A 27,850-nucleotide genomic window follows, 5' to 3' on the forward strand; every position below is an offset into this window, starting at 1 on the left:
CAGCAAATCTCATTCCTTATTGTTCATCTGAAATGAAAACTATGGCCAGTTAATCCATTTCACCCAGAGCAAGTGTTTCCGAAGATTAAGAAGCTGAGAGGAGTAAGTTAGTTGCAGATAAATGCCTTGGTTCATGGCCATAGGCAAAGATCGCTGTGGCTCAGATTGATGAAGCATTACCGAGGAGCAGGAAATCCATCCACCAGTCTATCAGTCATCAGCAGCTATTAAATGCGATGGGGTAGAGGTGCCCTCCAGCATGGGAAGTCCTTAAGATGCTAAAAGTCTGATGGTAGCAGTAGGGATACTCCATGCTTTATCATTCATCTCTAAATATCACTCCTGCTACTGCCAAGACCAGGGTACCCAACCTGCTACAGGATCTACACGTTCTCTCTCCATTCCCCGGCCTTTACGCTGGGTTTAACAGCATCATTTCTTTCCCTAAGCTGTGTTAATGAAGTGTGTGTCGTGATCACTTTTCCAGGGTCACCTCAAAGCGATTAACAGCTCCTAGTGGCTCCTGCTGACACGTGCCATCAATCTGGAGGTCCCACAGTCAGACCTGCTCGGCAAGGCTCGTTGCGTGGCCATCAGACCTCGCACAGCACCTAGCCCAAAAGCAGAGCAGGGTGGCTTTATGTCCATCGCACTACACAAACGTGCTTGCTGCAAAACCAGCAGACATGTTTCGCAGGGAAGAGCCGTGCTTGGTGCTGCCATCGTGGATGTGCTCAGCTGAACAGCTGCTCTTCTCCAAGCACGTTTCAGCAGAGGTGTTTTTGCAGCTGCAACCAGCAAGCAAAGGGCCTTGAGTGCACGATGGGCAGCAAACCACCCTTGAAATGCTTGTAAAAAGATTTGTCCTGTTTTATTCCCCAAATCCTCTTTTTGGAGCCCCTCTGAGCTTCAGAGATCACTGATAAGCGTGAGGGCATTTCCCCACTCCCCTGCTGTTGGAAAAGCAGGAACCCAAGCATCCAGTCCCACCCTGGGATGGGGTAAACTGAAATTTAATTAGGTCACTCCCCAGCTACATTAAACACAGATGTCCAGATTCAGGAGATTGCAGATTTATTGGGCATTGATTAAATGAAAAATCAAATAAGAGGAGAGTCACAGCTGACTGCCACAGCCATGTGCCAGCCCTCCCGGAGGGGATCCGAGGCAGGCTATAATTAATATTGCACAGTCCTGACAGGCAAGATAAAAGTTCTGGCCAGGCCAGGACATAATTTATCATCTATTTATTCTCCAGCATAATTTATTAACATGAATAAACATTCTGCAGGCAGATTTGTAGTTAATATGTTATGGTTTCTCGTCAAAGGGTGTCAGGAGCATACAACGCATGCTGCTGTTCGGAGGCCCTCCATCTCCAAAGAGCAGAAAGCTCCACCACAAATAAACACAGCCTCCAGCTGCAAATCCAAATATGAAGACAGCTTTGTAAATGGCACTGCTATGCCATCCTCCTGGGCAGGGCCACCAGCTCCTGCCACTGCCCCTTCCTCTAACTGGAAGCCACACCAGCACCAAGTGCGCTCCTGCAGCAGCAAACCTGGGCCGTGCTGCTAAAATAAAGGCTGTAGCAAACTTCTGAATTCATGTCCTTGGATCAATGCCTGCTTCTAACACTGTCAGTGGCAGGAAATTCTGGCTCCCATTAAATCGATGGCAAAAGTCCCACCGACTCCAACGAGCCAGAATTTCAGCCTGGTTCCCATCACCTCGTGCTGCAGCGCGCAGAGTCCTGGCCAAGACCAGTGCTGATAATTTCACTGCAGCTTTTGTGGAGCGCTATCCATAACGAATACAGGCTTTAGAGGCTGGCTTTTTGAAGAGCTGGTGTAAACGATGACAGATACCCGGGCAGAGCTGTACGGGAAGAAAGCAGCAATTTCCAGCCAGCTTTCAGGCCTCAGCCTTCAGCTGCACCATCCGTTTGAGGCAGACTATTTCTTCTGAGATGTTTGACCAGCCCATAGCATAACAGAGGCATGTGCTATTCCCAGCCACACATCGACTGTCAGGTGCTTCTAAAAAATGAGCAGTTACAGCAGTGCACGTCCTGAGGGGCTCACAGCTGCATGCCGCTGCTTGATCACTGTTTTCTCCTGGAGGAATATAAGTGCAGCTTCCCGGAGTGGAAGGAGGTTTTTCCATTTCAATCAGGGCCAGCTCCTTCTGCAGACTCCACAGACGTTACCAAAAATGGAGATGGCTGTGGAAGGAGCTGCAAGGAGATTAAATTAGTGAAAAGCACAAAGAAATGAGGGCTGGCATTGCCTGTGCTTGCAATGGCCCCAAAGTCCATCTCCATCAAACAATATTTCAGTAGCAGCATCCTCCATAAAGGAGGGCTCTGCTAATATAGTTAATAGAGATCAAACACCTTGAGACCAGCAGAAGGCCAAGGAGCTCTGCTCCTCATTGACCAGAATCATACAAGAGCACCGTAATCACGGGGCGCTACAGCCTGTGGTTGGCAACTGCTGTCTAGTCCACAAGAAGCAGACTGAAAAATCCTATAGCTTGTTTTCCAAAAAAAAAAAAAGTGGAGGGTGGTTTTTTGGAGTGTCAAAACATCCACTGGGAAGTAGAAAACAAAATAATTTGAGATTTGGGCATCATGTCTGTAAAGCCGAATCTCCCATTTCCTTACAGCAGAAAGATAAGTCACAAAATTCACATTCTTCTACCAAGAGGCATACAATTAGATGACAAAAAAAAGGTAGTGTCTGCTTTAGTTTTGTTTTTGTTAAACAGCCCCTTACCCCTGCCTTCGCCTCTATAAAATAACCTCCTTTGCAAGTCTCAGCCAAGGCTTGGATTTCAGGCAGCTCCTACCCAGGGCTTATCGGGCAGCTTGTTCCCGCTGTCATTGACAAGGCAGCTCCTAATCCTATTAATCAGGCTGTGTATTTGTTACTGCATCTGTGGAAAGGTAACACCCGCTACACGCAGAATACTGATTCTGAGCAGCTTCTCATCTCCGAGCTGAACTGATGGCTTGAAGTTAAGCCTGTCTGTTGAGTGTAATGAATCCGAAGTTCAGAGTGCTGGGACTGCCCCAGCGACAGATAGCCTGACTGTTTAGCTTCCAAAGCTTTAGGATCAGTTATTAAACCTAGAGCTTGAAATTTAATATGTTTTGTGCAAGAGACGAGCAGGGAGAAGAGAAAATACACATGGCTGTGCCCATCCCTCTGTGGCCAGGCACTCAAGCGAGGAGGTGACAATTTAATCGCATCAGGCTACACAGGGCTGGCTGCCTCGTCCAGGTTACAGCCAGGAGCAGCCCCAAAACCATCTGTTTTCTCCAAAAGATGAACCCATCTCCTGTAGCTTAGGGTCTGTCTTGGAAGCCCGCATCAGGCTGGGGCTGGCAGCCCATGTCCTGTCCCCAGGAACGAGCAGCACTGAGCAGCCAGGCTGTTTACCACCCCACTCTGCAGACACCTAACGGTGTCAGGAGCTGTGCTGTGTAATTCTGTCAGACAACAGCTTGAACCGAGGGGTAGGAGCATCAGCACGGTCAGGAACAGGCTGCTGCTGCGAGGGTGCCCCCGTATGACGAAGCACCAGCTGGGCCAGGCACTCCCAGAGATTAAAGAAAAATAAAACCAAGCTGAGGGGCACAGGATGGACCCGACCCGCTCTCATCCATCCATCACACATCAGATAATTTGTTTCTCCCCCATCTCTGAGCTTGCTGGGGAACAAAATCCTTCTATGATGCCTTCTCCTCCACAGCTAAAGTAAAAGAAACCTCCCTTTGGCTGGAAGATCCCGAGGGAAGTTCCACATAATCCCATCGCATCTGCCCATGCATCAGTCACACCTCTCCTGCCTGCCCCCGTGGCTCCCCAGCAGAGCTCATGGGCATCCAGAGGCGTTTTGTTCAGCACGAGCTGACCCCAAGCTGCAAGGGACTTCATTGCTCCATTACGAAACCATGCAGATGGAAAAGAGAATCACAAGAGAGCTTCTTACCATGCTCCATTAAGGAAAGTCATTTCCCCTCCATTATAAAAAAATTGCCTGCCACCCGAGCCACTGTGCAGCTCCAGCTGCATCTTGCACAGAGAGGGCTCAGAAGGCGAGTTCAAGTGTGACACTCACCCATCGATCATTTCTGAAGCTTTTCTGAACCAAATGCTCACAGGAGCCTGCACTGAGCCATCCTCTTTCCGTGGGCTCCTCTCCACACCCTCTCCCCATCTCTGTGCCAAACAGGCCTGGTTTTCTGGGAAGTGGACATGAAGAATCTCTGAACGCACCCGCCTGGTGCCCTAGCACCTAATCCACCCCAGCTGGGACATGCCAGGACCCACATCTCAGCACCCAGCCCATCAGCTCCAGGTGAAGGCCCCCAACCTCCTGGGGGCAGGGGGACCTCACCTCACACAAGCCCTGGGTTTTATCACAGCGGGACATTTATTAGCTTTGCACTTCCTCCTGTTGTTTATCCAGCTCATTACACATTTTCCTGAAAATACAATTATCTCTAGAAAAACTTTAATTGCTTTAAAGGAGGGAAGAAAAAAAAAACACTTGCTGGGGAAGAAGCTCCTCTGTGTTTTTTTCCTCTCCTTCCTTTGTTTACTTGATCTCACTAAGCACGTATCTATACCCATGCCCCGTGAGTTTTGTGATGCCAGAAATCTGGGTCAGTTGCTTGCAGGTTTTCTGGTGATGCATAAAGCGTTCAGAACAGGGATCCACGTTTGCACTGAACCCTTCCTCCAGTTTTCCTTTGATCACATCTATTGTTTTCTCTTCAGCGTTGTCAGCAAGATCTGCATCCTCCGCCATCGCTCACCCCAGGCTCTGCTTTTTTGCTCACCAAGGCTTAATTCCTCCATTCACTGCAACGAGATCAAAAAGATATCAATGGCCAAATCCATGGTTGTTGTGCTGGCTCTGCCCACTGGTCCAGCAGTCATGGGAGAATGTTCCTTGTGCCGAAAGCTTCCTCAGGAAAGTAACTTTCTATTAAAAAAATAAGGTTCACATAGGTCATCAGAAACTTCAGCTACTTCAACTCATTTGTCCTCCTAATGTTCTGCAATTAGCCATTTGTCCTCTTTATATTCTGTAATTACATAAAAAAACTATCGACATTGTAATACTTAACCTATATTAAAATGACATCATCTTCCCCCTGCTCATTGCTCCGGCCTGAAATAATAATCAGTGTGCTAAAACGGGAAAAACCAAGTGTGATGAGCAAAGCTCTGAAGGGAGCTAATTAACAGTTTTCAGAAGTGCAGAAATATCACTAAAAATTATGACGCCAGCAGAGGTAAACAAAAAAAAAAAAAGATCCTTGTAACCTTTGAGCACAGACCATTAAACAAGGACAGGACAGAGCTGCTCCCATTTCTGCCCAAAGGTCTCAGGATGACCTCAGCCGTGGTATCTAACCTTTGATATCCCTGTTTCTCCTGACAGTTTTAGACACCTATCCCTGGCAGGCAGGGCCAGCCTAGTCAGTGGTGAAATATGTTTCCATTGGGTGATTTGACTTCACTGAAAATCCACTGATTAAGTAAAGAGAACAAAGCAGAGCTCTTTAGGGGAGTAGAGGGGGGTGAGAAGAGCCTGTTTCCTCTTTGCAAAAGGAAGAGGAAAATATCTCCATTCCAGGCTGGAATTTAGCATGTTCCTTCAGTGCCACCTTCTTCTCCAGGCTCTGCTTCCTAGGGCAGCTGGTGGGATATTGCCTCTGGGTGATAATATCAGCCCCTCCCCGGGGTGCAGGCTCCTGCTGCAAGGTTCTGCCAGACACCAAAAAAAAAAAATCTGACTGTGACAGCTTTTGGAGGAATTGACCTTCCTTCGTTCTGTCCTTTCTCCATGTGCTGGAGAAGAAGGGTGACGCTAAACTTAGTTGTGTGGCAGAAAGGAGAAGAAAACAAAAAGCCAAGCAGAGCTGGAGATTTAAGAACCACTTCTGCTCAGAGTTCTGCCAGAGAGTTTGCGGGAAAATGGCAATTCATTTAATCAGCAGCATGGGTCAGCTTCATCGATTTTCATCAGACACCTCCAAAGCACTTCTCCTGGTCCCTCAGTCATTTCTAATTCCATCTCTGAGGCTGTGATTGCCACCAAAAGACAGCACCAGAAGGGAAAAGAAACAGCTATTAGACTAGCCCGAAATGAATATGAGCACTAAGCAAATTTTGCCTCGTTTAGTTTTTCCCTTAGAAGGTTTAAAAGCAACAAACAGCTCCTTGATTTGCCGGGCTGCAGTCTCTTGTGACCACAGTCACTAGCCCAGGTTGGGCGCAATGCAGTGTTTACTGGTAACAGGGAAGCAGAGTGATTTCACAGGAAAATCAACAAGATAAGGAGCAAGGATCAGAGATACTGAGGTAACCACAGTCCTTAAGGGGTTAAATTAGATGATGCAATTCCAGCATTGAGCAGAGGAATGAATCTTCCTCCTTCTGAATGCATAAAAAGGAAGAAACTCACAGCAAGGAAGTTTTGAGCAGCATTTCGCTTTCTCACGTTTTCTGTACTTTTTTCCTCCTTTACTGGGGTGTTCCCCTAGCTGAAGATAAATATCATCTGCCTGAATATTTGTGTTTGCACTTGGAAGCATCACCCTCAAGTTCAAACATCATGAGTCACAGCAGGAGATTTAAAACACATGTGATGAATTTAAAGGTAATTGCATTTGTTTTTTCTGATCCCCTAAGTTGCACGTGAAAGTCCTTCTCTACTTTTCTCTACAGACATAAGGTCTAGAAACCTTTCCTTTTTTTTTTTTTAAAGTAAAAACCCTATTTTTCCAGCAATAACTTGACTTGGGAAGCAAGAGAGAGACAAATATTGCCAGGCTTAAAAGAACATCACGAGCTGCCTGCAAGCTACCTGCCTGTGCGCGGAATACAGAAACAGCGCTGACTACAGCCCAGGTCTAGATCTACCTTTTCTACACTTAAAAGAGAAGGGGACGTCTCTCCACAATGACCGTTCCTGCCCCGAGGAGCTCATGCACTAAATAGGCAGCCTAGCAATAGGAATAGCATCTCCAGCTGCCCCTGTACCTGGGGTTTCCCATCCCGACAGGCTCCTCCGTGCCCTTCCCTGCCTCATTTCTGAAGCTGCACCCAGCTCTGCACACCCATCAAGCCATGATGGAGGCAGAAAACCCGCATCGCTTTGGACCCGCAGCAATGTAATTGAAAATTCGTTCACTTGTGCTCATTTTGTATTTTCTTTCCCTTTTATAGAAGGAGCAAAGTGGTTAGGTGTGCCGTGACTAGGCACAGGCAAGCCGGCTGTTACATGACACACACCGTAATTAGGAATAAGCAATGCTATAATCGTTAAATCAAGCAGATGCAGTGGCTAGAGCGCTCACCTGGCAGGTAGGTCCCATGGCAAGGATTCCCCTCCTGTGCTGGAGGTGCAAAGTGCTCTAGGTGTTCATCCAGCAGCCTTATCTCCTGGAAATCGAGGCTAAATGCTGCAGGAAAATAGCTAGCTCCATTATGTGCTGCTGAGGAGAAAAATTACCCTGTTTTAGCCTTTCAGGCCTGAAAACACTCTTGCCTAGAGCAAACCCTTACTGTTATGTCAAAATCAGTCACTTGTGGGTGCAGCTGGGAGGGGAGGGGGACAGGGGGAAGAGACAGACCTCTGCCATTAGCTGGCTGCTCCAGGGAGCAGGTAAAAACAACCTGATCCCACGCAGGAGCTCTTATTAGAAAGGCAAAAAGAAAAAAGAGCAACTTCTAAGCTTTCCCGGTGCTCTGGGAGGAGGGAAGGCTGTTACCATCCTGCCTCAGCAGGAGGAGGCAGGGGTTCTCCTGAGTCACGGCCGTCCAGCTGGGAAATCACCTCCTGCTGCCCGGTTTGTGCTTCTGCTCCTGGCAGGCTGGGGCGGCTCAAGTCCAGTGGTTGCTGAAAGGTTTTTCATGCCGAGGCAGCAGGGAGAGCCCCCGCTGCTGACAACAGAGCATCGGTCTACAAAAAAAAAATAAAAAGCCAATTAGGGCTGAAGAATCCCCGCCTGGTTCTGGGTCCTCTCTGGGTTTTTAAGCACAGGTCTGCCTGCCGCCCTGACCTCCTTGTGAGCAGCCACCCGCTGAAGTTACTGCAGAGAAGACCTGGCTGAAGAATGGAGGTGCTCATTTTTGTCTTCAGAGCCCAAAAAAAAAAGTACATTTGGCACAGGTGCAATGCAAACATTTATCAGCAACCTACTTACCTGAACAGGGTGAATGCATCTTCATGGCGCAGTAACGCCTGGACGCCGACCGTGCCTTGCGTTTGGCAGGATCACAAGGCACACAATTAGCACAGAGGAAGATCTCTCCCCATGCCATTAAGTCCTTTGTGAGCCGACAAGAAAGAAATCCCTGCCAAGGAGCAGCACAAAAGCTTGTTGAGACGGACCAGGCGCGAGGTCTCTAATGAAATGGGCCTTTGCCAACACACCCTGAGGTTCTCGTTCAGATAGGGACAGCTTCAGACTGCATCTGGGCAGAGAAACGGACTGCACGGCTTGGTGGGGATCGTGGTTATCAGTGTACTCCTTTTTAATGATGCCATTTATTTCAGTGACTAACACCTGATGACTTCCAGCAGCTGAAGTGGGCTCTACCGTCCCCCACTCCATCCCCCGGAGTTTCGGGGCAATCCAAGAACGCCTCACATAGTTGCTGCTGGCTTTGTCACCAGGAAGCAATGTTCCAGCTGTTCCTCGCTAATGCATCCGAGCTCTCCTCCACCCATCTTTTCCACTGAAATTACAAGGTTTCCAGGTTATAAAGTTCCTCCTTTGATAAACATACATGAATAAAAAAAAAAGAGAGACGCTGATGCCTTTCCTGACATGGGAAGCAGCTCAACAATTAACATTAAAATTAATGATCCTGAAGACGATGTGCCACACAGGAGCACGAGGAACAGCCCCCGGTACCAAATGGACCTAAGAGAGCATCGGTGTTTTGACATCCCCGTGCTCCAGCCCTCCCACTGCTCCCCCAGGCTGAGCTGAACTGATCCTGCTTATAGCACTTGGTGGTAGGGGCTGTGTTGTGCCTTTGGATTAGTTGGTGTCTGGGGAGCTTAACCACCAATTACATGTGCTTCACTGCTGCAGACCTGATAATAACAACAATAATAATTATCACTCATAAGGTCTTTGCATTTTCAGAGCTCTCCGCAACCATTAACTAATTAACACTGTAGAAACCTTTGTTTAATTTAGAGCATCTTTAGACAGATGTCACTCCTTCAGCACACAACTGCCACCGGGAGATGTCACAACACAGCTTTCTCACTCAGTCTGCACGCACGTGGACGCGCTCCCACCACCTTCCCGTTTCAACACAGAAAGAGAACGGGAGCAAACAGGCTCAGACCCAGCTGAGCTGAGACACCACGCTGCCTTTTCATGTTCTTCTCTGGGTTCCTCTCTCGTGCTCCACACTCACTGACCGTTAAGGCCCTGTAGAGTAAGTCAATGTCTTTGCAATGTACGTAGCTGAAGACATCTCCCAAACAATTCCCCGTGAAGCTGTTCCAAGGAAGAGGAGCTAAGCCAGGCTGCTTTCTGCCAGTCTGGGTTGACTCTCACCCTCTGCACAAGCACAGAGGCATGCTGATTTCAGCCCCTTCCCACTTTAGGAAAGAGTCTTGAACCAAGAAAGAATAATTACATCCAAGTAGCATCTTCCCCGTGCACAGACCCTCCAAGTACAAGCTCTCCCCACGCTCTCCTCTCTACTTACCAGAGGGAGGCTACCAAGAGTCAGATGCCTTCACCACAGCCTCCTGCACACAGGAGAAGCCCCAACCTCTCTGGTAGTTCCTGAGAGGACCCTGCTTGGCACCCCACAACCAGAGCAGGATCCTACCTCTGCTTTCAGCCTGCCCACGTGTGCAGACAGGCGGGGAGGAAGGAGCACGTTGGATCCGCAGAGCATTTGAGAGGAGGAAGCTTGCCTTGGAAACCTTATCTGGGATCCAGATTGCATCTGTTCCTGCAAAACAGCTTTAGGATACAAGTCTTCCCACCACTGCAAAGAGCAGGGGCTATGCCGTGTGGCTTAGCAGGTAGTCCAGGATAATTACAGGTGTATAAGAAGTCACCAAGGTGTGGGGGGAGAAATAGGACAGGTGGGCAAGTTTTACCTGACTTGAGAATTAAGACTTTTTTCAACAAAGGAAAAAGTCACGCACAGCACAGAGACCATGCAGAAAGCCCCTACAGAAGGAGGAGTGAGTGGCCTGGAGCTCAGCCCCATCCATGTTTCAGCCCAAGTGGCCGAGTGCCAAGCCCATGAGTGGGACCAGCCATGCTTGCACAAATCCCAGAGCCTGGAGCACATCGTCACACACGGGTAGACTCCACGCCTCACTTTCCTCCCAGTCAGGCACCGTGCCAGCTGCTCCTTCCACACACGTTCTCCCCTCTCTGTGTCCTGCATGATTTATACAGCGTTTAAATAATAAATTGCATGGACGTCACGGAATTTATAGCGCTCAAAGTAGGTCATTAAATAAATCACTGTATAATTTATATAAATGAACCTGGATCTTGCAGTGGGAGGATTTCATTGGAAAATCAATCCACAGAGTTTATAAAATTGAAGGATTGTCAGGGATTTGCAGTATTTAAGTACCATGTGTATTTAGGGTAAAAATATGAGTGATTTATGCCGGGTGCCAGCTGGGTTTCCACTCACTCAGCTGGACATCCCTGCCTGCATCTCCTGGCCTTGACTCTGAAGGATCCTCACCTGGGGAAGTCACTGCCCTCAGAGGGAACAAAACCTTCTGAAGGATCAACGAGAAACAAACACCGAAACTGGAAGAAATAACAGTGAATAAGCAAGCCCAGGAACAAAGAGCTGGTCTACATGTTTGCTCTGGCAAACAGGAAAGAAAGCCTGCGACAAGGCCAAGACGAGTGCTTTACTTTCCCCTAGGATATGACAGCAAGTCAGAAAGATTTGCATCCCCGGGAACAAACATGATCCAGTACCTGTGCACTGAACAGCCAGGCTGAGAGAGGCTTAGCTGAAGTCCTTCATGTTATATTAATATAATTCGTGGTGTATAATTAACTCTGGTCCCTCTTCACCTTTGATAAATTGAGCACTGGTGCCCACACGTGCTCTCCAAATAGCATCATTCGTTAGTTTGTCATTCCTGGGTGCTGCTATTACAGAGGAGATGCTAAATCTTACCCAGAGGGAGAAGGACCGGCCCCAGCGACTCCCTCCTGCTGGAGCTGTGCTAGCACGAGCCCACTGCCAGGCACCGGGGGGAGACCCGGGTCAGCTCCCCAAGCTGGGCCATGCCACAGCCCCAGAGCAGCAGGAGACCCTCCCCTAATTGCTCACCTGGTTTCAAAGTGGCAGCGTCCACAAGTGAGATCAGCTTTTCTTTAAAAAAATATATTTTTAATTATTTTTATTTTAAAACATTTTTAAACTTATTATTTATTGGCTTTATGTTCTGTTGTTCCTCCTGAACCAGACCTGCCTTTCTTTCATGGCTGGTACCACTGTGGTCACCCACCAGCTGCCTCTGCTGTGTTTACATCTGCTCAGAGCTCAGCTGAAAGCTGGCCATGCAGTCAAAGCACAGGACTGGGGATTGGGAAGCTGTTCTTGGCTCTGCTACAGACCCTCTCTAAAGCCATGGCACATCACTTACTCTGTCAGCCCCATGCTTCCACCTCTGCAGGCAAGGTGAGAACAAAAATGTTCTCCTCCTTCCGCTTTTATATTCAGATGGAGCACTAAAAGGAAAAGACAAGCCTGATTTCTCTCTGGACAGCAACGAACACAATGACTTCAGGAGAGACTTTCCATGTTTACCATAATAATACAGGTAGGTGATGATAAAGGGCAAACAGAATAACTTAATTTTCTCTGATCAGGACAAGGCAGCTGTGTTCTGTTTGTCTCCTCCATTCATACGCTGGCACTGGCACAACTCTGGGCATTTGCAGAGCTCTTGGAGCAGAACATATTGATCTGGGGGCTGCTGAACAAACGCCTTGCAGAAAAAAGGCTTTGCCACGACAGTAGAAATTCACAGAAGGCACAATATCTGAGCACATGCCATTTTAAAAAATCTTATATTTAAGACTTAAACCTAAATCGCACAGTAGGCTCTTGAAATTGAGGTACGGCATTGCAAAATGTCTCAAGTGGTTCGCTTAAGGAGCAGTGTCATGCTCAGGCACCCCAGGGCTTGGAGGGTGCTCCCTGAAAACAACAGACCAGGGGCAGAACTTCTCTGTGGATACAAAACATCCCCACTGCTCACAGCTGAGCGCCTGGGGGGCTCTTGGACTTACCCTCACCTTCCCTCGCTGCTTTTCTTCTCCAGTACTGGGCTGTGCTGATGGAGGGAGAATGGATAGATGGAAGAGCAAATAAATGAATGCAGAGGAAAGCACTTACCAAAGCACTGGCCCAGGTAGAGCACAGGGATTAGTACTGACAAGAGCTTTGCGCTGTACTGCGAGCCAACAAAACTGCTCCTCGCCACCACTGGTGCCCAATTCACATAAATACAGCAGGCAAAATAATAGGAGAGGGACAATGAGTGTGTTAGGCTGCCCTCGCCACATTTGTGTAACTTTGAAGGTATCTCTGGAACACAGCATCTCTCTCAAATGAGCCTTCATCAAACATCATTGTTTAAAGCTCATGAAAACAAAGAATCTCATTGATATTCACAGGGTGGTGGAGAGTATTTTTGTACCTTTTTTTACTGTTAGCACCTAGGAAATGGCAGGTAATTTACATGTAATTTATCAACAGTGAGCAGAGGTGTTTTCTGGTTGGGAAAGGGAGCACACATTGTTCTGCTCCAGCAATTTACTCAATCAATATTGTCAAAGGCTCTGCAGTGCCCAGGCAGGAAACAAGAGAGACTTGTGGAAGACAGGAGGCTCGAGAAATGCTGCAGCGATATCAGGCCCCCACGCTGGACTTCCCATTGTTGAAGACTGATTTGCTGCTGATGGTTAAAAGTCATTTAAAGCAATGACTGTGCTTTCATCAGCTGGAATGTGTTTAGCCAAACCATAAAGGAAGACACATCGTCGTGGCTCATATTCCATCTTGCACCATATTCAACTCAGAGACAGGCCATGGGTTCTCAGGGAAGTAAATTAGTCTTTGCTAACACTGCCAGGATTGGGCTAATGAGGTTAAAGCTAGCTCTTGCGTATCCTGAGGGGCTTACGCTGCTGTATACAGTGAAAAAGTGAACACCATCCATATATTTATAAACCTGGGCACTCTTAATATACTTTGAGTGATCAGCGTGGTTCTTTTGGGACTCTCTACTGCTGTACCAGAGCCACCTGAGAAGGCCAAACAGGGCAGAAATGGAGTAGTGGAGCGTTTCCTTTTGCTCAGCTGCCTCCCTGGCCCCTATATCCAACCCTGGACTTTCTTAACCCCTGCTCTGTGCATTGCCCCCAGCTCCTCTGGTGCCCTGCAGCTGATGCCCAAGCTTGCCTATGTGCCCACTCCTGCAGGCATCCGACTGCTCGCCCTTGCCAGGCACCAATAATGACCTTGTCATACGGGGAAAGGGACATGCTAGCATTCCTCCAAAACACCATCAGGTATTGTAATCTGCACTTTGCTTCCTGCTGCCCGAGTGGAAAATTGCTTTTTTTTATCTGAAGAAGGGACGTGTTTCGCATAGTTAGAGATACTGGGAAATCCTGTGTCGGAGGGGGAGGCAAAAAGCAAGGATAGAAACCTGCTGCTTTTTTTTTTCCTGAAAAGAAGAAACACTTGTCCTCCTTAAATCAGGGCCCAGGAAATTACTGGGACAGCAGCTGTGGGGACAGACACATCCCTGGGGGCAGACATCTGGTATTGAACAGTCTGGCGTGGATCGATACAGCCTGACTGAAGACAGGAGCAGCTCTGCAATTCCCCCCTGCTGAGGGCTTTCTGCCTGCCCTGCCTCTCCCAGCCCAGACCCGCATCCATCACCGAGGGCTCAGCATCTGTCCCCGTGTAGCTGACCCATTCCCCAGCCCAGCACCAGGCGTGCAGACCAGCACCCTCAGAGCTCATCAAGGCTGAACCACCATTTGCAAGCTCCTTCTCTACTTTTTGCCTTTTTTCCCCTTCCCCTCTCCTCCTGCTCTTCTCAATTCTAAATCAACTTGAACTCCATCTAAATGATCCTTAATCACAACCGACAGAAGTCCCAGCTTGGTAGGGACTAGGGACTCAAAGAGTAATCGTGTCTCGGGGGCGCTGGAGGTGTTTGGGTAACGCTTCGCGATGCGGCCTTACCTCAGGAGGGTTCCTCCTGCTCCAGCCTCAACCACATGAGGCCATTGGCAAATGGGCATGTGCTACAAAACGGGCTGTTTTCCAAATAATTGGCTCTTGTGCAAGGTGTTCTGTCAGGAATGGTCAGAGAGAGCAGGGGGGAGGGTTCCCACAAAGCCCCCCCGATGGCAGAGCAGCCCCCGGGGCCATCCCCTCCCCACACATCTGCCCAGCCTGGCCTGCACCAAGGCCCCAGGGGGTCCTGCTGGCAAATTGCCCCCAGAACAGGCTCCTCGTGCCCTCCCTGAGCCGCTCACTTCACTGACTTGGCCCTCCCTCATCTTGCACTGCCTCAGCCAGCATCGGGACATGTAAATCCCCTGCCCAGGGTGCAGGCAGGGCCTGAAATGCTGATGCCTCTCCCCATGAACAAAGCTGTGCCCCAGGCAATCTGTTTTGTCTGTCTCCCTCTGGCTCCATCCTTTCTATTTTCCATTTGCATGTCAGTGTGAGCAGTTCCTCATCGGGTTTGACTTTGGGTTTGGCGACATGTTCATTAATAACTGTCACATACGTTACTAGACCCAGGCTTGCACAGACTTCTGGGCTTGTCTCACACTTGATCTGCATATCTGTAAATCCACATCCTGACCTGCAGCTCGCTGTTCTCATCCTGGCCTCTTTTCTTCTTGCATCTTTTTGATAATATACACCAGCAGGATTCTGAGCCCAGCCCTGTCCATGGACTGGTGAGGCTGAGCCATTTAAAAACCCATCTGTTACACCGCAAGGAATTGCCCATGGCTCTGCCCCCACTTCCTCAGCTGTAAGAGGGGAAGTCTCAAGCTCACTGCTTCACAAAGCACCTCAAGCTCCAAATGAGAAGGATCACTGCAGCGCCAGATAATTATTACATCCATTAAGCAAATTAAATGAGAATTAAGCTCATTTAAGCGTTCCTGACAAAGGCTGGCCCTGAGATGAGCAGCACCCCACACTTTTGCTCCCTCAGGGAACCCCATTCCTGCCTCACCGTGACCCTGCTGTTCTCGGTGTCGGGGCGGGGGTGCGCGTACAGCACCAACAGCTCCATGGCAGGCAGCCCCCAGCCCATGGGGAGGAAGGATGGAGGAGGAGAAGGAAAGACTGAACAGTCATCCTCTAAGTGGGCTTTTGATGTACATCCTCATGTCAAGCAGTGTGGCAAGCCTGGGAGTTCAGAGCCCCTGGTGCGCCGCAGAGATGTGGGTGCCTTTATTTCACCCATTTTGGAAAGCATTTCGGTTGCAGTGCCAGCTTGCTTTCACGGCTGTGCTGCTTTCTCCGGGACCGAGCTCCTTGTCACTTTGAAGATCCCGGCTGTTTGACTGCTTTGAATTCATTTGTTTAATGAACCTCAGGGGGCCACTGCACTAAAGCATTCCCAAACATGTTCAGAGCTTTGCAGTTTCTCCGCTAATTAGGGACTCCTTTGGGGCTAAACACAAGAGGTTCTGCTGCTGCTTTTGAAGCCAGCAGTAAGCCAAGGCAGAGCTGAATCTCTAACTCTAGCAGAGCATTTTTAATATTTTTCCTCCCCTATTTCCTCTTCTCCCCCAATCAGTGCAGCCAAACACGCCAGCCACATACACCAGCGGCTGAGGTCAAGGTGCTCTGAGACAGAGGGAAGCATTTAATCAAAGCAGGAATAAAACTGCTAAATTCTGCCGCACTTTTCTGTACATGTGCACTTTCCCACATTACACAGCCCCTTCTCTTCCATGGGCTCTCTCCTCAGTGCCCGTTAACCTACTTATTAGTGAAGGCTGCTAGCAGCCAGCTCTGCAGATGGGGTCACTCATTAGTTGCTACCCAGGCACCGGCCAGCCTCAGCACTTGCAAGGTCAGAGCATGGCCTGGGCAGCCAGCCCGGCACAGGCAGCACCTTGTACAGCTCACAGCAGCTTAGGGTAGGAAAACAACAGGGAAAAAAATCTTATTGAAGTGCCTCAAGGACACAGGATCATCATGGTGAGAGAGATGTCAGATGAAATCCACTCAGAGCAGCTTCTGCTAATGGAAGAGACTCCCCCTTGCTTCCTCTGCAGTGCCTGGCCCCTCGCAGCTTGCCTGCCAAACAGTTAAATGTGCATGCCCAGGTTTAAAACTAAGGAGCTGTACTTGCCATAGGGAACCAGGAAGGAAATTGGTACCTTTTGTGATTCATTACAACGACTTTATTACTCCTCAGAACTGGACAAAAGAAAGAAAGGTCTGCTCAGAATCAACACTGCGGTGCTCAGGGCACCAGGAGTCCTGCTGAATTAATTGCCAGACACTTTCATTACTGATTAAATAGGAAATCTCCAAATGCCATTATAAAGCGATGATTAAACCACTCTGATTGGACACATCCTCTCCCTTCTAGACGCACCAGAGGTCACCTTCCTGTTGATAAAGTTCAGAAGGACAAATCTATAACGAGGAGGCAACAGCGATAAATAAACCATCTCATCAGAGAGCTGGAAACCGCATTTCCAGGATGAAGTTGCAGATGCCTTAACCTGGACCCCGCAGCCCAGCTGGAGCTGACCTGGAGCCAGCAGAATTGCCCACCTTGGATTTGGCTGCTGTAGCAGCAGCACCAGGCGCTCTTCCAGCAGCTGCCTCCTGCCTCAGGTACCAAGCTTTTAATTTCCCGTGTCCCAGCTGCCCGGAAAAGTAATGAGGCAGAAAAATTCCCACTTGCTTAACGCCTGTGCCCACCGGGGGCAAATCTGGGGCTCACAGCTGAGCAGTGCTCCCCGCAGCAGGACCTTCCTCGGGCCCTGACCCCCTCGCACAAGCACTGGGGGAACCCTCCCCAGCCTGGCACAGCCCAGCAGAGGCTGCAGGGATGTCTCCAGCCCCCCCTCGGTCTCTCCGGGGCTGTAACGCCCGCAGCTCTCACCAGAGGTCACTGCTGCCCACCTGCAGCCTCAGCACGGCCCCGAGGTCCCGAGCAGTCTCCCAGGCAGAGCCTGCACCCTGGGAGCAGCCTCCCATCGCAAACAGCTCCTCCGCTGGCGGACGCTGTGCCCTGAGCCACCGCCAGCACCTTCTGGCCCTTCCTTACCACCCCTAGAAACAGATACTTCCCAAAGAAAAACGCCAGATGAGCACAGCCTCCAGACCAGCCCTTCCCCTGCGTGCACCCCTCTGGGCTCCTTCCCCCTGAGGCTGGGGCACCAGGATGAGGGCGGTGGCACAGCTACTGGCAGAGATGCTCTCCTCCAGGCAAAGCTGGCTGTGGCATGGACAGAGAGTAAGCCAGGCGAGCTCCAGCCCAAGGCTGCAGCCCCTAGACCACCACAGCCACCTCCTGTCTCACACAAGCCCCTCTTGCCTCCTCCCCTCTCCCCCAGCCCAGATTTCCCCCCTACCTTTGCCACACCGACGCACAAGCACCACTTCCCATTGCTGCAGGGGCAAAAGCAGCCCAGGTGTGCCCCCAGCCCCACTTATACCCTCTCAGCACCCACAGCTGTGGGTGCAGCCTCAGCCCTCTTAACCCTTCCAGCCCCCCCCCAACCTCAGCACCCTTCAGAGCCTGCAGTGAATAGGAAGATGATCCCCCCCTCCGCACCCTAGGCACTGGCCATTGCCAGAAATGTGAATGTGGACGACGTGGGGGCTGGGGGCTGCCCTCACAAGCTATCTGCAGGGCATCCTCTCTTTCTGCACTGCCCAAGATCACGGGGGGCTGAGGTTGAAAGGCACCCCTGGAGGTCAGCAGGTCCAGCCCTGCTCAAGCAAGGCCACCTAGAGCAGGCTGCCCAGGTCCACGTCCACAACCACGCTGGTGGAAACCTGCTGCCATCTCCTGGGCAGCCCAGCACCCTTCCCATCAGCTGCTTCTCCTGGGGGCTGTTGTTCCCTGCAGTCCCAAGTCCCCCACCCCAGGGCTTTCCCTGCACCCCCCCCAGCACAGGAGCCTTCGCCAGCTGCGGTGCCCAGGCAGGAGCCGTCAGCCTCCTGCAAACAGGAGTGCTGCCTCTGCCTGCCTGATAATGCCTGTGGACAAACACGCTGCCCTACAAAGGCAAATAAAGCGTGCGGCACGGTAACAGGGCACCAGCTGAGCACCTGCTCTGCTCTTTTGGGATGTGCAGAGCTCGGATCCCACCCGGACAGATTCCCTTCCACAAGGCGGTAGCGCATGCACCCGGCCTCTGTATCTTGCACCAGATCTGCGAGGGATGGCACCAAACACCTGCACTGCTCTGGACACGCTGCTCTCCCTTTCCCATGGACAAATTTGGGGAAGAAAGGACCGTGGTGAAAACCCCAGGAAACCACCCAAACGCTGAGTGCAGCTGCGGCGCTGGGACAGCCAGCTGGGCTTTCCTCCCCAAAGGGCTCAGCAGATGTAAAAAGAGACACAAGTGACCATGGTCCTGGGAGGGCTGCAGGTGACAGCAGAGATCTCTGCACTTGGAGGAAGCGAGTAGACCTGGGCACTGTGCTGTAGGCATTTGGGTCCCAGAAAAAAACATGCTCCTGGCTGCAGTTTCTCCTGGCTCCTGGGAGCACGGCTCATTTGGTAACCAAACCACTCGGGCTGCCACAATGCAAAACAAGAGGTTTGTGGAGCCCTCTGCGAGCCTGCCAGGAGCACGCTTGCACTTGAGCTGTCCTTTCACTCCAGGCGGGTTTGCAGGAGAAAACAGTCCACGTTTCCATGAGGATTTGATAAGGCTGTTACCAGAATGACCCGTCTACGTGCAGCCCTTCAGCAGCAGGTCCTGCCTTGCAACGGGGTGGGATGTCTGCCTGCCTCCCCCTGCCTGCCCCTGCCATGCCCCCTGCCTTGGTGGGTCGAGGGCAGGAGCAGGAGGACCCCGAGGAGGTGGCCAGGCTGGCAGGAGGTCAGCACGATGGGAAGCTGCAATATAAGCCACCAGAGGAGGGGACAAAGGGCCCAAAGTTGACTTGTGGAAGTACAAAGAAGCAACGGAGGCCAGGCAGGAAAATTCCCCTGTTAAACCGCTCTGTATAGGGAAGAGCCCTTTTGCAATGTGTCCTTCAAACCAGATTCCTCCCTTGCAAACTGCCAGAGCAAACCTGCCCTCCCTCTCCCTGCAGCCCTTTTGATGTAGATAACAAGGAGGTTTTCAGGACTTTATCCCCAGGGGCAGATGTGGCGAACAATCCACCTTTTCTTACTCGCACTTGGATAAAGCCCCTCCGGGGCTAACAGACTAAAAGGCTTTAGACCTGAAGGCTCCTTCTGCTGTTTGCCTGTGGGAAATCCCACGCCAGGGACTCCCTGGGAGAGCAGCTGGCAGAGGTCGGGATGTTTCCCTGGGTTGTTTCCCTGCTGCAAGCCCGGGACACGTGGGGGAACTGGCAGCCTCCCAGCTCCCTCCTGCTGCAAAGCGCATTCCTCATCCGTGCCACAGCCTCAGAGAGACACCGGCCCTGCCCTGCTCCCTCCCATCTCTGTTTTCCTCTCATCTCCCATTCGGAGGCAGGTGATGGTGCATGGCAGGGCCGTCTGCCTGCCCCCCAGCAGTGGGGAGCTGCAGGGACAGTGGTGGCCCCAGAGCCCCAGCCGGGTGAGAGGAGCAGAGCGCAGCCGTGGTAACTCGCCACGCACCACGAGCGGGGCAGGAAATCTCTCAGAGCCAGCTGAGCAGCCCGAGCAGTAAAAAAAACCACCCTGCAGTTACCAAACACGCTGTTTGCAAAACAGGCCAGTAAAGCTCGGCCACCCGCCGTTCACCCAGCGCAAACAGTCCGACAAACCCGAGCAGAGGAGTTCAGAGGAAATGTACCTCCCTCTGCCTGGAGCAGGGCAGGCTCCCTCCTGGGACAGCCAGGCAGGAGGGGAGGATGCTGGAGGGGCAGGAGGGAGCCTCAGCACCCTGCCCGGCCCTGGCTCAGGACCTGCTTGGCCCAAATGGCTTCGCTTGCTGCCGCCGCTGTACGAGAGCAACAGCCCGATCCAGTCCCGCTGTGACTCACGCTCCCACCCTCAGAAGCAGGTTGTTGCATGCAGTTGTTTATTCCCTGCAAGACTGCTGCGGGTTTGCTAAAAAGATGCCTCGTCACCTGCCAGCTCCTCCTGCCAGGAGGAGAAGGTTTTGTTTTCGTAGCTCCTGGTCTTCCCCAAACCCAGCCAACACGCTGCAGGGCTTCATGTCCGTGCCTGAGGCAGAGCCCTGAAACCAAAGCGCTGCCTGGGTGCTCCTGTCCTCCACCCATGGAAGGTGCATTTAGTGCTGGATAAACCAAAAGGGAGTGGATTTGTTGCACAAAAGGGAGCAGGGACCAGACACCGTCCCCTTGTACCAGTTGGTGCAGGAGGCTCTGAGCTAGGCCAGGCTGCGGTGCTTCCCTATCTGTGCCTGGGGGTGCTCAGCACCACTGCTGGGATGGGACAGCACCAGGCTTCCGGGACCTCCAGCTCTGTACAGAAGAAGAAGAAGCTCAGAGGACTCCGTGGAAGTCCCCCAGGGACTGGCAGACCCCAAAATCAGGCTGTATGTGGCAAGGGAGCGCCGCAGCCCCAGGGATCCTGGATGTTCCCATTGGGGACGCGCAGAGCGGGGCCCCCCCAAAGGCAAGGCAAAGGGCGCTGCTCCCCGCGCCTGTCCCCGCCAGTTCTGGGAGGCAGAAACCACCTCCCACAGCGAGCAGAGAACAGCACACGTATTCCGGGAAATGGCCACGGGCTGACCTTGAGAGAGGCCCTGTGGAAATTGCAGCTCTGGCTCTAGCCGAAGTTTTGCCCACAAATATACAGGAACGCGGCAGACGAAGGAGCCACGCCACGAGTGCTTGCAAGGAGAAAGAAGGGCAGGAGAACAACCTCTGCGTGCTCGCCACGAGGGAGCAGAGCCCACGTCCCACCGCACGGCATCACACCTGCAGTGGGGGTGAGAGAAAACGCAGTGCCCCAAGTTGTTCCCCAACCGCCTTCGAGCCCCGGGCTTGCTACCAGGGGCTGTATTTGCTTTGGCACCCTAAAAACAGACTTTCTGCTGCCAGCCCGGGAGGGGCCAGCTCCTGCTCTTCCCCCCAGCTCCGTCCCTGCTGCAGCCGGAGCAGCCAGCGGCGTGCTGGGCTCTGCACCCTGCCAGCTGCCTCCTGCCGCTCTGCCACACGGCTGGGCCGCTTGGTCTGAACCAGCCACTGGATCTGCTTCATTGCACGGGCTCAGCCCTAGATGAATTAAAATGTGAAGCCACCTTTTGATCTAAAAATCGTCACGGTATTGCTTCCCCGAGCTCTCCTCCCGGCAGAGCTTTCTGGCTCCCACAGACAGGTCTCTTCTTTCCCTGTCCTGTGGCAAATCCAACCTCTCTGCAAACAAAACTGAAAAGCCCCATGGAGCACACGCACGCAATAAACATTGACACTTCCAGCACCACTTACAAAGATCTCCTTTGTCTCGGGCAGGTTGCCGTAACAGGCTCCTCCTTGCGATGTATGTGACACAATCACATCCTGCCTTTTCTTCTCCAAAATTTATTTCTCTCCTAAAGGCAAAAGCATCTATTTTCAACTCCGCTCACTCCAATGACACTGCACTGAGTCATCCCTCTGGCTGGGAGACGGCACAGAGGTTTTGCAAGGGGCCTGGGTGAAACCACCACGGGCAAATAGCGTCAGGTTGTGCTTGCAAAACCCTCTGCTTCTCCATCTCCTCTCGTTTTCCTGCCTTACTTTCCGTGTTCCTTCATGTGTTTGCAGAAGAGGTAGGACGGCAAGCAGGGGACCCGCAGCCCCCCGTCCCCCCTGGTTCTCCCATTTCTCTACTCGAGGGCTGCTGGGCGCATGGCGCTGGGCATGGACGGAGCCATGGACATCCCCGGGGGAGCTCCCGGTGGGGCAGAAGCCAAGAAGGAGCCATGAGGAAATGAGGCCCCACAGGAGCCTCTGAGTCAATTTTATGAGCCAGAAGAGCTCGGTCTCTCATCTTCTCCACACCCTTTGCATTGAGGTAAAGTTCACCTCTGACCCACGTTAACATCACAGGCATACACCAGCTCTTCCTCCACATCTTCATTTTCTTCTGCCTCTTTCCTGCTGCTTCCCTTTCACTCTGCTTGTCCTGAACCCACCTATCCTTTTTTTTTCTGGCATTTTCTCCCACCTCTGCTCAGCTTTTATTTGAAATGTTTAACACAATGCCGTCTTGGTCAACCCACACACTGCTGGCAGGGCAGTGAGGGCTGCCCAGCTCAGGGGGAGAGCCTGGGCGAGCTGCTTTGGGGTCGGAAAAGGGGAAGAGGAGCGCGGGTGAGCTGCTTTGGGGTCGGAAAAGGGGGAGAGGAGCACAGGGAGGGGAATCCAGAGCTCCCACTCGCCCAGCCCTGGGGGTGAATCAGCAGAGCCAGGGCTGAAGTGCAGGAGGTGAGCTTGGAAAACCACAGAGCAAGGGCATCGGAAATGCCTCCAGGAGCTGCCAGCATGGGGCAGAAAGGGGGGAAAGAAAGGGCAATCCCTTCTGATTCAGGCTTGCCACCACCTCTAATTAGCAGGTGTCGCACGCCCTGGGTTTCACTCGGGTGGCAGCGGGGCGGAGGGCGCTCGGGAGGAACCTGCTGGTGCCTGGCAGCCCACGCCAGCACCTCCCCGATGGCTCAGGGAGCACTTGCAACATCAGCATCTGCAAATCCCGGCCGATGGCCTGCGGGGAAGTCGGGGAAGCAGGCGAGAAGGAGAGAAGAGAGCTTGGGGTTTCATTCATGCAACGTTATCTGAGGGGCTAGAGCCGAACTGCCTTGTCGTGGTGCTTCCCAAGGAGATGCCCGGCGGTGATCGACCCCTAGCAAGAGCGCAGCCGTGCTGCGAGAGGGAATATGGCCAGGGCCACCAAGACCGTCCTTGTGCCCTGCACTCCACAGCTTTCTCTAGGCAGGAGCAGAGACTGTAAGTGAACACCAGGGTGGACCCTTCCATACATTCTGGATTTGTTTGGCCTTTAATGAAAGCCTGGAGCAGGGCTCGCAACAGGACTGCGATGCTCCTCCACCTTCCCAGGCTCTGGCCTTCTGCAAGAGGTCACGGGGACCACCAGCACGCAAGCAGACGACACAATGCTCATACACAAAAGCAGCTCGAGGAACACAGGCTTGCAGAGACTTGCTTTCCAGCCCAGGGCCTCCTGAGTGACATGCACACTGTCAATTTTACCCCCGCTCAGCCGATCATCTCTTATTTTAACCGGTTCATCTAGAGGCCAAGCAGCTAGAAGGAAGTAATCTCTAAAACCAGGAGTGAAACCTCCCATTGGGGGTGTGTACATGTAGGCTGGATGGGGAGAAGGAAATATTTGCATTTACCTCATCAAAATCTCGGTATAAATAGGCTGAGAAGCGTGAGGCTGTCTCATTCCCCAGGTGCCGGCGTGTGAGGCGAGGACATCAAGGTGGATGATGGCGGCTCTCCTCTTTTTGCTGCAGTTCCTCTTCTTTGGGACGCTAATCGTCCCTGCATATTTGCAGATGCCGGAATGCAATTCGACTCAGAGTGCAGTCGCAGGCAATTTCTCTGTAACCGTGACACCCCAGGACTACAGCCCAAACACCACCTACTTCGGTAAGCCCAGACCTCGGAGCTTCCACACCGCACAGCACCACGTCTCCTCTTCCCCTGCCCCAGCTGCTTTCTTCAGTCTTGTGGTGATCATAGATGTGCTTAAAATCTGTGCAGCCTAATGGTTATTTATTGTTATTGTTATTATTATTATTATTAATTTCAGGCAGGAGATAGTTCTTTTACTTCTTCCCTCTTTATTCCTATTCCATGTTAATGCCCATAAGGGTCAGCCCCATATTCTCTTTCCTTCCTTATGGGGCCTTAACCTTTTTGCCTAAACTTGTACTGAAGGGCTCAAATGCTCTTGAAACACTGGATTCTGAGGGGAGTTGTTTTGCTCTTTGTTTTTTCTTTCCTCCTCCCTGAGAATTTGCCCTTGTCAGTGGCAATGGCTATAGAGACAAAGATGGAGAGGTTGCTTTGATGCTGACACATGTTCAACATCTGCCATAGAAAATGGCTTTTAATCCTACAAAAGATTTAGTCCCAGAGTAAATAGCAGCCTTGCCCTGTTTCCCAGACCTGACGACAAATGTCCCTTTGCCTTGAGGTTCAGTAAAACCCAAATGCTGAGGGCAGGGCAAGAAAGACATCCTGAGCCCTTCCTGCAAGGGGCCAGCAGTCTGCTGGTGTGAACGAGCCCAGATTTCTTCCGATCTTACCCCAAGGAGCAACCACAGCAATTTGCTGGGTTATTACAGGGGGATATTTTGTACACAGCTGTTATTTCCTTTTTTTTTTCTTTTGAGCATAGAAATTGAGTTTAATGCTCGCTGCTCCTGTAGCAGCTGATGGTCCTGGGGGGGTTCATTTGAAGCTGCCTGAACCCAAAGGGTGCTGAGGGCCAGAAGGGCTACGGCCGTGCAGCGCACGCAGCTGCACGCAGCTGGGGAGCTGCTTTCTGCAAGGGGGTCGCCCTGCTGTGTGCAACAGCGGCATGATGCACAGCAGCATTGCACAGGCTCATCCCAGCTGTGAATCAGAGACGTGGGGAAAAAGACAGGGTGGGGTCTGGCACAGCCAGCCGTGGGCTGCCCACCAGCCTGTCCCCCGCAGATTATCCACCCCTGAGATCCGCCTGGGGTGCAGAAAGGCACAGGAGCTCGGCGTGGGGATGTGTCTCCCCCAGCAGCAGGGGCTGAGTGTGGGGACTGAGAAGTTCCTCCGGTCTGTTCCCAAAGTGGGGAGGGGGCAGGTGAGGGCTCTTCTTGCTTTGGCAGGGGGACATGCCCCTCTCTTTGCAGGCAGCTGGTGTCCCTGTGTCACACAGAGAGCACTGCGCCAGCAAACGCTTCCTGGGCTGAAAACCCTGAAGGCAGGGGGCCTGGAGATTGCTGTCTTACAGGACAGACAACTGACTTTGTTTCACTTGCTCTCTTTCCAGTTACGATAGTTGACAGCAATAACACCAGAAACGGGACCAGGTATTTACTGCAGGCCATATCCCCCCAAAATGTCTCTGTTGGAGAATGGAACGTGACAAACAAGCAAAACTGCAGTGCTGTTATCACAGCGGTGTTACCATACACTCAGAAAACAGCAAACTGGACATCCCCAGCCAGTAACTATTCTTCTGTGGACATAAGGTAATGCTCTACCCCGCCTTTAAGCATTCAGGTGGGACAGTGCAAGCCTCTGCAAGCTCTTGGCAGTGCCTGGAATCAGGCGCCCACCCTGAGCAGGCACTGAAACAAACCTCTTGTGCCCACTCCAAACTTTCGCTTGAAAATACCTACCAAGGAAATGTTCTCTGCGAGGCCAGATCCAGAAGTCACTGCACTGTGAGCCCGGTGGTTTAAAGGTTTCTCACCTTAGCCGGAATGTGGGTTAGTTCAATGGAAAGGAAGGGATTGAACACCCCTCGTTTCCGTTAACACTAATGGAGTTGCATCAGTGGGAAATGTTTGCCAAAGGAAACCGTAGCCATTAGCCCGATTGGCCTTATCTGCCAGGAGAAAGAATGCAGGACTTCATTGCTACGGTGGGTCTCTTACACGGTCCGGGTGGTCGCAGCACAGCCGCCCTGCTCCACCGCATCCCACCCTGGGCAGGAGCAGGGCAGTGAAACAGCAAGCAGCGAGCAGCAGAGGACCGACTGTGGCAAAGAAATGAAGAATCAGTGCTTCAGATTTAAAAAAAAAAAAAAGTTTAATCTGGCGTGAGTGAGCGCAGGATGACTTCATAGTTCCTGTCTCCTTATCTGCTCTTTATGTCCCCTTTATATTACTAGGCAGGGTCTATGAGACACACTGCTTCCCTTGTTTTATTTCTCCTCTCTCTTCCTTCCCTCCACAGGGCATACATTGTCTCTGAAAATAGTTCCACCGTGTTCAGCACTGTGACTCTGACCCAAGGTAAATAAGGTTCGGTGGGGCGGGTCCGACAGCAGGGCGAGCGGCACGCCAAGGGCAGGCTTCGCTTGTGCCCTGGCGATTCGGGCGAGGGGAAAGATGTCTCAGCACACCTCCAGCTGACATTTCTCACCTGTCTCGTAGTCGGGAGACAAGGCAAAGACAGCAGAGTGCTAGAGCCAGTGAGAGGGCTTTCAAGTTTAATGCTGAAGTCAAACATTTCGCAGGTTCCTTTTGTCTTTAAGGGACACTAAACAGCCACAAACAAGTGGAGGTTATTTGTTCCTGCAGGTGTTGGCACAGGCTTTATCCCCCTATTCTCTCTGTCATATAGAGGTGAAGTGGAAATCATGGTTTGCCCTCATAGGTAACGTTTTGTACTCCACGGAATCCCCTGCCACCCAGGAGCCTAACCCGATGATGCTCCACTGATGGCAATGAATATATTCAAGCATCCCACTCCCCTACCGTAGCTGTGACACATTTCTGAGAGATGACAGCTAAAGGCAGCCTCTTGGAGCAGGTCTGCGGCTGGTCCTCTGCACTTCTAACCCACCCTGGGGGTTTCTTCCGTTTCCAGGAGCAAAGCCAACCGGCAGCACCAACTCCGTCTCCGCAGTTCAGAGCAGCTCCTTCTTCGTAGCCGCCATCCAGCTGCTGATGCTCCTCGCCACAAGCAAACTGCTCTCCTAGGCGTCGGGGAGAGAAGACGACCCAGCTGTGCTGCACCTTCCCTCCTTGCCTACAGCACGCGTGGCAGGGCAGGCAGCTGACCTACTCAGGAAAAATATTCACTTCTTGTGTGTATTCGGATGATAACCGCACTTCTACATTAAATGATAAGGGTCTATGACTACAGAGCTCCCCTTAATCCCCTCACCCAGGAGCAGCACTCTCAGCAAGGTGAAATGTTTGTGGCAAGCCAGACCTCACTCCGCTTAGGACAGCTGAAAAGCACAGCCAAGGTCATTTAGGAGCAGACCCCGTCCAACCAAGGGGCACTGGGTGAGTTCATCCCTTCCTCGTCACCTGGGGTTCTGTGAAGCACAAAAAAGCATGAAAGCACTCGCAAGAGGGCAAAGGCCCTCTTCTCGTCGTGGCATTGGGGTCTGCTGAGAAGCTCAAGGAGAGGTCTGCCGCCAGCTTAAAGCCTCCAGAACAAGCACAGAGAAGACAAAGGCACCCACCGAGCCTCCACCTGGGGAGGGGACCCCTCCCGGAGAGAAGCTGGAGATCCTGCTGGCAGGGTGTCCTCCCCAGAGCCCCCAGGCCTTGGGCATTCACACTGTGTTATTCTCTAGCCCAACATTCCCTGAATTTTTCTATTTCACTGGATGACCTGTAAAGGTCCCCTGGATTTGTTCTGGCTTTCTGGAATGAGAGGGTGGGTATTTTTTATTCTCATTTTTTAATCAGCAACTGATTTTGCTGCGGGGTAAGATTGGGTGGGCCGCTCAATGTCTTGATTTTATTATTATTGTTTGTATTTTTATATGAATAGAGTTTATTTAGGGATTTTTTCAAAACTCCTGGAAAGTAATTTTATCTTAAATTAATCTAAATAAATTAAGGAATGAAAGTTGGCTCTTGCACCTAACAGTGTTTGCTGGCTTGGCTGGGACATGGCAGGGGGAGCTGAAACAA

At 51.6% G+C, this 27,850-nt stretch overlaps 2 protein-coding genes across 27 annotated transcripts; one reads left to right on the plus strand and one right to left on the minus strand.

Moving 5' to 3' along the window:
- Positions 1-479: 479 nt before the first annotated feature.
- LOC308182727 (uncharacterized protein) lies at positions 480-23,710 on the minus strand. 26 transcript variants are annotated; one of them, XR_013942035.1, is made up of 8 exons: positions 17,690-20,220; positions 12,338-12,381; positions 11,689-11,773; positions 11,373-11,414; positions 8,228-10,448; positions 7,858-7,983; positions 7,379-7,516; positions 480-4,871 (listed from the first exon to the last, which is right to left on the minus strand). XR_013942035.1 is itself a non-coding variant. In XM_080567788.1 (6 exons), the coding sequence occupies exons 1-6, from the start codon at positions 17,722-17,724 to the stop codon at positions 4,846-4,848; spliced, it is 378 nt and encodes a 125-aa protein (XP_080423914.1). In that variant the 5' UTR covers positions 17,725-20,217; the 3' UTR covers positions 480-4,845. The 26 variants fall into 26 exon arrangements, 5 of the variants coding, with proteins under 5 accessions (XP_080423914.1, XP_080423912.1, XP_080423913.1 ...); XR_013942032.1 differs by lacking the exon at positions 11,689-11,773 and having other exon boundaries at positions 12,344-12,381; XR_013942034.1 differs by lacking the exon at positions 11,689-11,773.
- On the plus strand, positions 23,638-27,798 carry LOC308182721 (uncharacterized protein). Its single transcript, XM_080567778.1, has 4 exons — positions 23,638-23,855; positions 25,240-25,441; positions 26,151-26,209; positions 26,787-27,798. The coding sequence occupies exons 1-4, from the start codon at positions 23,690-23,692 to the stop codon at positions 26,897-26,899; spliced, it is 540 nt and encodes a 179-aa protein (XP_080423904.1). The 5' UTR covers positions 23,638-23,689; the 3' UTR covers positions 26,900-27,798.
- Positions 27,799-27,850: the final 52 nt, after the last annotated feature.

This window comes from Anser brachyrhynchus, assembly GCF_964034855.1.
Source record: "Anser brachyrhynchus genome assembly, chromosome: 25".
Lineage (NCBI taxonomy): Eukaryota > Metazoa > Chordata > Aves > Anseriformes > Anatidae > Anser > Anser brachyrhynchus.